At 42.2% G+C, this 13,757-nt stretch overlaps 1 protein-coding gene across 1 annotated transcript; it reads right to left on the minus strand.

Moving 5' to 3' along the window:
• Window positions 1-1,394: 1,394 nt before the first annotated feature.
• LOC116469227 (large ribosomal subunit protein eL27-like) lies at window positions 1,395-1,769 on the minus strand. Its single transcript, XM_032755529.1, has one exon. The coding sequence runs from the start codon at window positions 1,767-1,769 to the stop codon at window positions 1,395-1,397; it is 375 nt and encodes a 124-aa protein (XP_032611420.1).
• Window positions 1,770-13,757: the final 11,988 nt, after the last annotated feature.

The following is a 13,757-nucleotide window of genomic DNA, read 5'->3' on the forward strand; positions in this document are numbered from 1 at the left end:
CACTCCAGCCTGGGCGACAAAGCGAGACTCCTTCTAAAAAGAAAAAAAAAAAAAAGGAAAGAGAAAGAAAAAAGGAACTAGATACAAAGGTACAGGCAGAGTTGAAGAAAATCTACGAGAGGCGGGTATAGTTCTTTAGGCTAGCAATAATAGCAGGGAGCCACTGCAATTCATGGGTGAAAAATCAAAGGAAGTGAGGGGTTACTGTGATTTGGAGAGTGGGGCCATATGAAGAGGGCTGCTTGACATCAGCATTTGGGTGAGGAATGCAGCCAACCCACGGTGGCCCAGTAGGGAGGAAGCTGGGGGGTTAAATTCTCTAACTTCCTGTTCTCCCAGTCTCTAATCTCCTGCGGGTGCCTCCCATTGGCTGAACTCCTTTAGAAGGGCTAGGGTGAGGGAGCCCATTGATGGAGCCCATACAAGTCAGCCTCCTGAGGCACAGAGCAGGGTAAAGGGTGGAGAGAGGGTGGGGAGGGTGAAGGAGAAGATATGTAATGCAGCTGGGCCGTAAGATCTGATAACTTACGTACGGTCTGAACTTTATACCATAAGTGTTCCTGAGAATGGTTTCCTAACAGATCAGATAATTCCAGTCTTTAAAAAATGAAACTGTGTTCTGCCTCTGCTTCCTCCAACTCTTCTTTTTAATTTGTATCTTAATGATTTGAAACAACTTGTGCATGATCTAGCTGCATATACCCTTATTATAAAAAGTACAAAAATAACTACTGTCTATGCTAGTGATGTAATTTTATTGTCACTAACAAGAAATGGCCTCTTTATCTTACTGGAAAATAGAGTGGCTTGAATTCAACTTTTCTATATTCAAAATCATCATTTTTGGCAGATAGTATTTGTAATTTAATTGGCTTATATCTAATGATTATATATAGCTGGCCGACTCTTTCAGCTACTTAAGGGTACGTTTTGCAACTATTTTTCTCTGGTGGTTTCAGTAGGAAATGATGCTACTTAAAAGTAGATATTCCTTGGGCATGTTATGGACGTTTGTTTGTTTATTTCTGGGGCTTGGGAGATTAGTAAAATCTATTTCAATTTTTTTCAGATATAAATCATAGTGTCCATGCCTATTCAGTAAATGTTGAATTAAAGAGGGAGGGAATGAACTTTGTAGCTTTGATTTTATTTTTCTTTCCCCCAAATGTTTTGAGAAGACAGTGTGTGAAAGTCTGGGGAAACTTTTGCCCTTACTGACAGGTCCCCCACTGAAAACCCCACATGGAGGCAAGGTGGCCAGCCATTTGGGTCTTGGTTAGGAGCCTTCATTTTTTGTCTTTCTTTTTTTATTTTTATTTAAAAAATTTTTAATGACCAAAACAAAACATCTAAAACCACAGCTTTTGGAAGAGCCACTTGTTCTTGCCCATCTTTTACCTCTCTTTGAATTTGACTTTGGCCTTCCTTTGGGCCTTGTGTTTAAGAGCAGGGTCTCTGAAGACATCCTTGTTGATGACAGTTTTGTCCAAGGGGGTATCCACAGAGTGCCTTGTGGGCATGAGGTGATTGTAGTTATAAACTTTCACAAAAGACTTGATCTTTGACCTCTGGGTGCTCTTCTTGCCCATGGCAGCTATCACCTTGCAAGGATAACAGTCAATTCCAGCCACCAGAGAACAGCTGTCAGGGCATTCTAAGGTGCCATCATCAGTGTTCTTCACGATGATGGTTTTGCATCCAGAGTAGCATCCGGTGTAGTGTCTGGCCTGGACCAACACTACTTTCCCAGGTTTTATGAACTTGCCCATTTTGACAGCAACCACCCAGGCCTACCTTTGTCTTCTTTAAGGGAAGTGAATCTACCTCCTACTTGGTTGATTTTTAAGGCATATGGACTATCTTTTTTTAGCAACACAGATTTAGCAACAGATTTTATGCAGTTCATAATCTTGTCAAATGTTACAATTTGGACATCTCTTTTGCCCATTTCCTACCAAAAGCTTAATTAGAAGACTTAGCAGTTCTAATCGACAGCTGAATATATAGTTTTTTTTTTTTCTTTTTAGAGGCAAGGTCTTGCTCCGTCACCAGGCTGGAGTGCAGTGACATGATCGTAGCTCACTGTAACCTTGAATTTGTGGGCTCAAGTAATGCTCCCTACACCTCAGCCTCCATTAAGGGTATATTGTTCTTTCATTATCCTAGATAAGTGTTGCTCGATAGAACTTTCTGCATTGATGGAAATGTTCTGTAATTGTGTGTCCATCGTTAATAGTCACTAGCCATGTGTGGCTATTGAGCATTTGAAACAAAATAATGGTACTGAAAATGTTTTATTTAATTTTAATGAAGTTTCTAAATTTTATCCCTGAATCAAGCTGAAGTATTTCTTCTTTGGCTTTCAAAAGAATAGCATTTATTGAATAGCAAATTTCTATTTTTTCCTTAATCATGGTTTTAAAACATATTCTTACATTCTTGGACACTCCCCCATCAAAAGATAGAGACTAAAATACCCTTCCCTTGAATATAGGTTGGTCTTAGTGGCTTGATTCTGGCAAATAGGATGTGTTAGAAGTGATACTGTGTGATTTTTGAGGCTAGCTCATAAAAGGTGCTAAAGTTGGCTTGGCTGTCTCCCTCTCAGCACTTGAGCTTCCATGTAAGAGTTCTAGCTGCTCTAACACTGCCATGCTGGAGTCACATGTAGAGACCTCCGAGAGATATCCGAAGAGGACCAACTGTTCTAGCCTCCAGCTGTTTGAATCTTCCTAGCTTAGGCTCCAGCTTACTTCAGACCCAGTCACTTTGTGACTACATTTCTGTAAGAGACTCTAAGTGAGAATTTCTTAGCTCAGCCCCTGTATCCCCAGTAAGATAATAATACACAATGCTGTCACCTTAAGCCACTATTCTGGTGTTGCGCAGTGATAGATAACTGGAACACTCTTGTAAAAGGATACTGCAGGAAATAGTTCTATGAAACTTTCTGGCGTATTCATTGTTGGGATTTTTGAGTACAAAGTTTGCTACATCAATTTCTTTTGAATTTTAATAACAGGAAAATCTGTATTTTCTTGAGCAATCGATAGACTCTTACTTTAATACCTTTTTGCTTTGGTTGCTAGGAAGCTCAAAGCTAAATTTATGTCCCACTTCATAAGTAAATAGGACCATCAATAATTTATTCTGTGTGTTTGCTTTTTATTTGGCCTTATCTTACTGTTTTTTAAAAATTTACCTTTTTCCTTTTTAAAGACCTTAATACAGTATGTATTTTGTCAATCCATTTCCAAAAGTGAATGCAAATAATATTGGGCTTTTGCTGAACCAGTGTGAGCTGTAAGATCATCCAGTAGATTAGCAATGATGGCTGAGAGAGCTCTGGAATTTTATAACTCTTCAATGACCTTATTTTATAGGAAGACAATAAGGCTCTGAAAACTGAAGTGACTGCTGAAGTATACACAGTTAGTGAGCAGCAAAATCTCAGCCTAGGAGAAGCTGTGTCTTACTCCTCATTCAACCATATAGTACCCATTGGTCAGACACTGATTCTTTATTAAGTTTCAGCTCTGGGTCTGCTTGCTTGAGGATGGGATGGTGGTGCAAAGATAAATAAGACTCAGCTAAGGAATTGAATCTCCAGATTATGCCTGGTGGGATATAGTACATGTGTTTAAATATAAAGTAATATGTAACATAAAAGAGGCACAAGTGAAGCTTTTTGAATGTTCAGAGGAATGAGAGATCACTTCCAACTGGGCGCTCACAAAAGCTTCAGGAAAAAGTGATGCTGAGTTAGGCCTGGAAGGATGGACATGCTTCACATGTGCAGGTACTAGGAGAGATGATGGGGTGAAGCAAGAGAGGATTAGCAGCCATGAGTTGAATACTGGGAATTTTAGGCCCTGTGGCATTTGGTGGGGATGATATTTTGAGCAGGAGGATTGTGCCACATCTCAAATTACACCGGCAAGTAGTTGCTTACTATTCTGTTTATGAGATCAACCCTGCCAAGGGCATGTGACCTGCAAGTGTGGATGGGAAGGATGAGATAGACAGATAGAGAGAGAGAGAGAGAGAGAGAATGCTAACTAAAGCTTCTACATAGCTGACTGCTCAGAAAACCCAATACATGGGGCTATGTTCTGAAGTAACTGCCTAAAACCTTTATCAACAAATAGTTTTTAGACTTTGGTATAGAGGAGAAAATTCTGGAAGAGAATCTACAACATTTCACAACACTGCAAACAGGGGGCATTTCAGGACATCCCTGAGGAACACAGCAGCATGCTCAGCTTCCTCTTAGATGGCCTTGCATTTCTTACAGCCTCCTTGTGACCACAGGAGCCTGGTGATCCATGGAGCAGTAAGCCCAGCAAAGCCTAAGAGTGGGGCTCTGGAGGGACAGGTCTGCTGTTCTTTGTAGAGATTGATGGATTTGTTACAATTAGTAATAGGTGGCTTTCCTGAAATTCTGCAGTTACCTCTTGAAATAGGGAAACCTCTGATCACATGGGTAGGATATTGCTAAAGAGGTGAAAACTTACTTGGGCCATTTAAACAGGTTCCTGCCAGTTTCCTATAAATGAAAGTTTAAATAATCCTCCTTTCTCAGTTAGGAAGAAAATCAATATCTGATTACAGCAGAATTCAATGCTATTCTGCCTGATTCTTCTAGGCTTACAAAACCCACAGAAGGCAGGAGCTCAGATGGATGAACTATGGTGTCCTGACTCAGAATGCAACTTCTCTTCTGTTTTCCGTAGAGTGTTTCCAACAGTGTAAATCAACAATAATCATAGTTGCTATGTTAGTGTTGTACAATGCTGTACAGGTGATAACTTACTTTCACAAACACGTCTTATCTAATCTTCATAAAAATTCAATGAGGTGAATATTGCTCTCCTACTTTTACAGAGGAGAAAACTGAGGCACAGGTAACTAAAGCAAATTATCCTAGATCTTTGGATGAGCATGTATTAGTGATTAGGGTTTATGTCTGGTCTTAGGAGTAGAAATTCATTTGTGCTCTTGAGCAAGGTCCAAAGATGAGAGACAGGATTGGGAACTGTAAGTGTAAGGGTGAGTTCAGAGCTGCATTGGGCAAACATCTGATCATCTAGGGATAGGCTGTGCCCACACAGGGACAATCTTTTACCAGTCTTCTCTCTGCTTGGGAAGGTAATCAGTGGCAGAGACCCTCACATCTGGGAGTGACTAAAGTTATATGTTCAAATCTTTCGTTTTTTTCAAATGAGGAAGCTGAGGTTGAGTGAAGTTAGGTGGCTTGCAAAGACTCACACAACTAACTGGTGATGAAAATGGGATCATTACCCGGTTTTCTACTCTTACACTGGAATTTCTGCCACTGCACCTAGATGCTCTTCCTGCTTTACTCTCTCTTCTTTCGATTAGATAGAAGTGCGTTTACAATGTAGAGTGATTGGGCATTTGTTAGGTAAGTGGAATAAAAGTAACAGTTGCTACTATTCATTGAACACCTATGATATGCTACACTGTGTGCTAGATACTTATCATGCATAATTTTTCATCTTCACAAGAACTCTGCAAAGTCTCTCTCTTTCTCTCTCACTTCTCACTTTCTCTCATTTTCGAGACAGAGTCTCACTGGAGTGCAGTGGCATGATCTTGGCTCACTGTAACCTCCACCTCCTGGGTTCAAGCTATTCTCCTGCCTCAGCCTCCCAAGTAGCTGAGATTACAGGCGCCCCCCACCATGCCCAGCTAATTTTTTTTTTTTTTTTTGTACTTTTAGTAGAGATGGGGTTTCACCATGTTGGCCAGGTTGGTTTCAAACTCCTGACGTCAAGTGATCTGCCCACCTTGGCTTCCCAAAGTGCTGGGATTACAGGCATGAGCCACTGTGCCTGGCCCTGCAAAGTCTGTATTTTTATCTCTGTGAGCTTACTGGGACCAGTGATGAGGAGGGACTTGCCAAGACAATTTCGAGCCCATGCTCTTTTTGTTATGTAGCGTGGCCTCTGCAATAATTTATCTTTTGTCCTAGAAAACAGAAATATTTGAATTTTTTATGTGGTCAAATATCACTTGTTGGAAATCATTAAAATTCAAATTGTCTGCATTTATTCCTAGAACTATACCTGATTAAAAAGGGAGATAAGGGAGATGAATCAGTTATCACCTTTAAACAGAGTCTTTAGAAGTCTTGATTAATAAGTATGTTTCAACGTGAAGGAAAACCAACATTTTTTTTACAACTGTAACTCAAGTTGTGTGCTTAAGTAATTTTTTTTTTAAAAGAGAGATGTTTTGTTTTTAACCCGTATTCCTCTAGCATGCTGGCACAGAGTTCTAGAGCACTTTTGTATTAATTAGTTCTTTCCTTCAAATTCAAATACCTTTAGAATAGCTAAGGATATATATCATTTAAACTCAGAGTTTGATACACTTGCTTCCTCTTAGCATCTGTGATAAGCTGTCCAAATTGAAAAAAAAAAGAAGCATTATTTTTTCTTTCTTTCACTTGAAAGACTTTAGGAAATGGGAAAGTCTGAGAACTATGCCTCCTAGGAAGGATTTGGATCACCGATGGGCAGTATGAAATTTTTTGGGCTTGGGAACCAGAAGGGAAAGGGTGCCAGGAGGTGGAAAAATGGTACTGACAGGGATGTGGCTGTTCCTGGCCAGTGTGACCTGAAATCCTGATGTGACATAGGTGGCTAATTACTGCACTGTCCAGAGGTGTCATGATGCGTCTTTCAGCATGATTCCAGACACGGCGCCTCTGTCATTTGACTCCACTCTTTTAACATGGATCCTCAGCTTCCACCCACATAACCTCTCTTGGTCACATCTCCCACAGAAATGAAGGAAGAGCCTTGTACCCTGAAACAGCAGGGACTTTTGTGAAGTTCATTATGATGGTGCTTTTTAATTGGCTGTCTTGGCCTTTTACTTGTTTTCTGACCCTTGGACTTGCATTGCTCCCTGGTGCCTGTGGGTTTCCTGGTTTCTAACTGCTGGCTTGGTTTTTAACGTACACACTTAACCTGGACTCCTGATATGCATGTGATTTCTGACCTCTCATTTGGCTCGGAGCCTTATTGACTTTTCCTGTTCCCAGTCCTGCCTGTAATTCTTAGACTTGTTGTATTTTTCTACCTGGCTTCCCACCTTGGCTCTGGGACTCTTTGTCAACACCAGTCTTGATCCAATAGAGAGACTCGATCTCATTGGGCAACCAGGTAAACAAGAGGACTGGTGAAGGGGTTGACAAACTCACATCTTCATCTAGCATTTGGCAGAATTCTCATGGCCTTTCTGATCACGGAGTTGACTTTATGTAATAAGAGTTCAAAGAAGGCTTGAACAGAAAAAAATTTTGTAAACAAGAGACAGTAATTGTTATACTTTCCAGTTGTTGAGTTAGCTACACCTCTGTAAATTGTAACATAGAGTTCCAAATTTACATTGAATTCCTGTGGTGTCCTAAAATTGGGGTCAATCTACCTTTCCAAAGAAGACCAGACACATTTCTGTGACACAGGATCTTTTATATAGGATTCACGGGTAATAATTTCTGCTGCTCCTTCCTTATTCCAAAAGTGAACAAAAGTCAGTTTTTCACACAGGTAAAGTTACTAAAATTGTGGTAGGTAAAGTTACTAAAGCTGTAGTAACTTCACCTGTGTGAAATCCTAACTTATCTCAATAGGATATTATTAAAGGAAGGAGAATTTCCACATTCAAGATAACTAATCCAAATCAAGATCTTCAGTTGGGAAAACCAGACTCAATAATATCAGATCCTGGCATAGCTCTGGCATGTTGTCTTGCAGGTATGTTGAGAGTATACAACTATGGGTAACCTCTTGGGCAAAGGAGCTCAAGATTAATTTCTTGTCATTTTCCACAAATGTATCAATGCATCTACAAAGTAAAATGGGATGTATTCTCAAATGTCAGTTCTTTAGAACCACTGTGCTTAAGAATTCAGGTTGAGTTTATTTCTAGAATTTTAACTGATCATGACAGATAAGTCTATGGGTCATTGTCATCTCTTAGAAGCTCATGATGATTTTAAGGGCATGTTGTAGGCCGGGCGCGGTGGCTCATGCCTGTAATCCCAGCACTTTGGGAGGCCGAGGCGGGTGGATCACGAGGTCAGGAGATCGAGACCATCCTGGCTAACACGGTGAAACCCTGTCTCTACTAAAAATACAAAAAATTAGCCGGGCGAGGTGGCGGGCGCCTGTAGTCCCAGCTACGCAGGAGGCTGAGGCAGGAGAATGGCGTGAACCCCGGGGGGCGGAGCCTGCAGTGAGCTGAGATTACGCCACTGCACTCCAGCCTGGGTGAAAGAGCGAGACTCCGTCTCAAAAAAAAAAAAAAAAAAAAAGGGCGTGTTGTAACCACTTCTCTGACCAAAATCAAGCAATTTCAGGTGTGGCCCATAAGTAGTTAATTCCACAATGTTGCATTTTTTAATGCTCCACTTGCAGCTGATTTGTGAGCTGTAGGGTTTGGTGGGGTTGGGAGTGTTGACCTCAGGAAGGATTTGGGACAGTGCTTGGCAATCACGTGACACACCAGCTATTCCTTCCCATCATTAACTTGGCATTGACTGGACAAGCAACAGGGCACCATTCCAGGTGTGTGTTGAAATTCTCTGGTGTCCTTTGAAATCCTAAGCAACAATTTCCTCCCATTGTGCAACTCAAGAACGCTGATAAACAGTGTTTGGCATTCTGTTCCTGGAAATGTCTCTTACAGAGGCCACCTATAGGTGTTCTAGAGTTGACTGAGGGACAGTCAGTGTTGGATGATGCCACAGAGGCTACCAACTAAGTCTGTGTGGCAATAAAACACATCCTGTATAAGCAGAGACAGAGATGAGCAGGGGAAAATCCAAGCAGCAGGTAGAAACAAATTAAAGGATGTGTCACTCAGGCAACCAGAGTCATGGAGAGCAGAATAGAGAACCGAGAAAAGAGTTCCTGATAAACCAATGCACTAATTGGAAGTGTTTGTGGTGATGTGAAGAAGGCCTCTGGAGGCCTCCAGGGTGAGTTAAGGCAAGGAATCAACATGTCAAGGTAATTTGTTAGCAGTACTGGCTTTGGGTTAAGGTGTATAAACCTGCCTGCTGTGATGTATGAAGCCTGCTAACTGGAGGAAACTTGGCCATAGAAGGACAGCAGCAAAGTGGTGCCTGCTTGGAACTGACAAGAGGAACCACCTGTACCTGTATCTGTACCTGTATCATCTGCCCCATGAAGGCAGGCCCTAATTACAAACCACTTATCTAGATGGAGGGGTGGGCATGGCCTCTCTCTACGACCACAGGATATTTCCAAGTTTCCCTGATCTTGCTGAGTAGTTCTTATGAAAGGATGCTCTCAAAGAGCTGCAAAAGAGAAATAAAGGCTTTAATGAACGTGCATTTCTACAGGGCAAGCAGACCTAATTTGCCCTCTGAATTCACACCAGCTGTGCACACCCCTCACTGACTCATTCAGACCATACTGGTTGTGCACACTTTTCACAATCTCATTGACGCCGCAGTGACTCTGCTTTACACTTGAATGATCCCACGAATCCAGACTGACTGTGCACAGCCTCACCTTCCCATTGAGCCCCCATAGGTTATACATCACACACCACATAGTCACTCTCACAGTTGGCTCTGTACATTTGTCACTCTTCTGCTAAGCTCACACCCTTCACCATCTTAGTGATTTCATATCCACTCTGCACAGAGCTCAGCTGAGATCACATGGCCCACCGCATTGACTTCACACAGATACAATGCTATGACATCACCCACTCTTTGGCCACTCAATATCTGTTTTTTTATTCTTCCTAGAAATAAACCCTGGTTTTGCTTTAGGCACAGCTAAGAGACAACATTTCCTAGCCTCCCTTGCATTCTTATAACATTTTGTTATATGATTAAGTTCTAGCTAATGAGATTTGAACAGACGGGTTTGGGTGAGATTTCTGAGGGTGTTCCTTGAAGTGAGAAAAAATTCTGGGGTCTAATCTTTTGACCTTAGTCTTTCCGTTTTCCCTCCCCCACCAGCCCCTTTAGTTTTGAAAACAGATAGGTTGGTGAGATTTCATCAGTCATCTTGTGACTTTGAGAATGGAAGCCACTTAATAAGAATGGTTGGTCCATAAGTTGGAGGGGACCTGAGATCTTGATAACTTTATGGGGCAACAAAACCACTTCCTGGGCCTTCTATCTTGACTTCTTTTATGGAAGAAGATGAGCCCCTAGTTCTGCTTAAGCCACTGTATTTGGATTTCTGATACTACAGGTGAATGCAGTTCTGTTTTTTTTTTTTTTTTTTTGAGATGGAGTTTCACCCTTGTTGTCCAGGCTGGAGTGCAATGGTGTGATCTCGGCTCACTGCAACCTCCGCCTACCAGGTTCAAGCGATTCTTCTGCCTCAGCCTCCTGAGTAGCTGGGATTACAGGCATGCACCACCACATGTGACTAATTTTGTATTTTTAGTAGAGACCGGCTTTCTCCATGTTGGTCAGGCTGGTCTTGAACTCCTGACCTCAGGTGATCCACCTGCCTCGCCCTCCCAAAGTGCTGGGATTACAGGCATGAGCCACCGCACCTGGCCAGGTGAATGCAATTCTTACTGGCGCAACCCCTCACCATTCTACTGAGGTCACCCTGACTATGCGTGTGCTTGTCATCCCCTCAGTCTATGCGTACTCTGTATATTGTCATTTGACTGGGATGGTGCATATGTGGAACAGCTGTCTTTTACTTTTTTAAATGCTAAGAATAGCCTCTGAACTTTTCTTTTGACTTAGTCATATAAAGTAAGATGGATCAGACTCTCTGAGGTACATAAATCACATTCTGTAAATGTTAATGGGGAGAGACTACCCAGTACAACGCAAGTTGTACACAGGAATCAACACTCAGGTGGTGCAGAGAGATGTTAGGATCAGTGGTTCTTCCTTCCCTGAGTCAGCACCAAATCATGTCATGATGATTACTTGTGCATCACGGAGGCTGGGATAGGGTCTTCAATGGCAAACGTTGCCATTCCTTAGTGTAAATCTGAGTCTCACCCACTACACTTCCCAAAAGACTATATTTGAAAAAAATTTGCATATTAATATACTTTCCTTACCTTGCACTTTTCCCTCTAAAAATCAAAGGGAATAAAACTCAAGGTAGGGAGATAGCAACTGGAAAGCAGGAAGTAGAAAGACGGGCTCACACGAGGGCTGCCCAGTACAGGAATATGGTGTAAATGGTGCCCCCTGAGGGTGCAAAGTAGTGTTCCAGCTTATTCCCACCTCCACCTCATCTTCCATCCCAGCTGCTGTCAGAGTCTTTGGACATGGCTATGGTGACTCTGGCTCCAGTGCCTCCTTATCCTTTTAGCCCATTCCCCGGTGTTAGCATGGTGGAACAGAGGGAGGGGTCCTATCGAAGGACAAGTTTTCAGGTAAATGGTTACCACAGCAAGGACTCTTTAGGATGCAAAAAACAAGCTTGAGAAGAGTATGCTTGAAATCTTTAGATAGGAAGCTGATACCTGGGCATAAAAATCACCTTTTCTTGTTTCATCACAACTAAGAGGCATGACTTAAAATCTTTAAGAGTAGATTTAGTATAAAAATGAAATAATATTATGTGAAACAAGGCATTCTTAGGTTCCTGGACTCTTCACTTCTAGGCCTCTGCCCTTCTTAACTAGTTGAGGTACCAGAGGAACCATAGGATGTAACGCAATGACCCCTTTTATAAGACTCTTGATGACTGGCTATGACTGGCAGGTGGGGGCCTGTGACTCTTTGGCAGCCTCAAGGTGGTTCATCATACTTGGGGCTCAGAGGAAGTCACATATGTGAGTCACAGTCACCCCCTAGTCTGCTCTTTATGGATTCTACTTGGATTGGCATTCACACAGCTATCATTTCTCTAATAAATAACCTGTGCTAATTTTTCAGTGATGGACTTCACATCTCCTTAACCTCTTTAGTCCTACTTTCTGCCCACTTTGCCTATTGCAGCCTTTGTGTATTATTTTTATCATTTTTATTTTCATGTCGTACTCTATAATAAAGAAGCTGCTGCTTCAGTCTTCATTCTTTCCAGTCTGTCCCATATTGTCACCTGTGGATAAGAACAAGTCACTTAGCCTCTTGAGCTTCAGTTTCCTCATCTGTAAAATGAAGGTAAAGCGTAGCCTGAGGACAAGTAGCTCAAGTAAGTCACCAGCTGATAAGTGATTAAGTCCAGGCCTGCCTCCAGGTCTTCTGTTCCCCTCTCCAGTCTTTCCTATGATACCAACAACTCACAGCTTGTTGTGAAATCACATTAGATAATGTGCTGAAAGGCATTTATGCTCTGAAAAGTGACATAAAGATCTTTGCAATTATTGCTAGGGATTTATGCTCCTTAACAATCCTAGTGACAGAGTGAGGCCTCTGCTTTTAGAGAAAATTACTTTCACTGTTCTGTTTCTCCCACAAACCTCAGGGGAATGGCTTTCATCTTTGTAAAGAGTCAACTAAGACTTAAGAGACTTTAAGCTACAATTGAAGAAGCTGCTGTTGGCGTTTCCCAGTGTCTGAATCTTCTCCGATCTCACCGTGAGCTGGAGTTTGTTCTCCTTTGCCACCAGGGACCACAGTAATAATGGCATCCCCTTTAGATATTCTTTCTCTCTCTCTCCCCCTGTCAAGAGTCACAAGGCTTCCATACTCATATTTTATATTATATGGCTCAGAGCCAAGCTCAGATATTGTTGATTTCTGATGAATGAAAGCCCCCCAGGGAGGAAGATCCTGAAGAAAGAATAGTTTGGGCCAGGTGCAGTGGCTCACGCCTGTAATCCCAGCACTTTGGGAGGCTGAGGCAGGCGGATTACTTGAGGTCAGGAGTTTAAGACCAGCCTGGCCAACATGGCAAAACCCCGTTTCTACTAAAAGTACAAAAATTAGCCGAGTGTGGTAGCAGGCACCTGTAATCCCATCTACTCAGGAGGCTGAGGCAGGAGAATGGCTTGAACCCAGGAGGCGAAGGTTGCGGTGAGCTGAGATCACGCCACTGCACTCCAGCCTGGGTGACAGAGCGAGACTCCATCTCAAAAAAAACCAAAAATTTGAAGAGACAGAGGCAAAGATGATCTTAGAAACAGCACTCCTTCAGTGGGGACTTCATGAAGAGCTAGTTTATGGAAGGAGATAATGTAGATACTAGCAGGAGAGGGCATTGTGTTGTCACAGAGGAATTAACACTATCCATGTGGTGGCGCCTTCAGTCCTCGTGTCCTGGGCTGGTGGGTGCTGATGAAGTATTTCCCAAACCCCAGATGTGGCACTGGGGTCCAGAGCAGGGTCCCCATGGTGCCTCTTGGGGATGCCCCTCCTATTTGTCTCAGGTCCTGGCACTATACTAGTGCAGTCTACACGGAGGCGCTGGCTCTTTCTGCTCTCTTTCTATCTGACCCAGGAACACTTCAGCGGATCTAAGCAAGTTCTTGAGAGGAATGAGCTTCATTAAGAGGGTTTGGCCAGTAGAAATAAGAAAATTGTAGGATTCTTAAAATGAAAGAAGTCCTCAGAAACCTTATAACTGAAAGCTCTTGTTTTATAGAAGACAACACAGGCTGAGAGAGGTTAAGTGACTTGTTGAGGGTTTTGCAGCAAAACAGTACCTGTGTGAGGATAATAATGCAGGTTTCTTGATTTCTAATTAAGTGCTCTTTCCTACTGAATCTTTTTGTAATCAGGAGGAAGACAGGCTTTTGATGATTATGAGAGGGTTAGG

Source organism: Hylobates moloch, unplaced genomic scaffold (assembly GCF_009828535.3).
Source record: "Hylobates moloch isolate HMO894 unplaced genomic scaffold, HMol_V3 SCAFFOLD_5, whole genome shotgun sequence".
NCBI classification, from domain to species: domain Eukaryota; kingdom Metazoa; phylum Chordata; class Mammalia; order Primates; family Hylobatidae; genus Hylobates; species Hylobates moloch.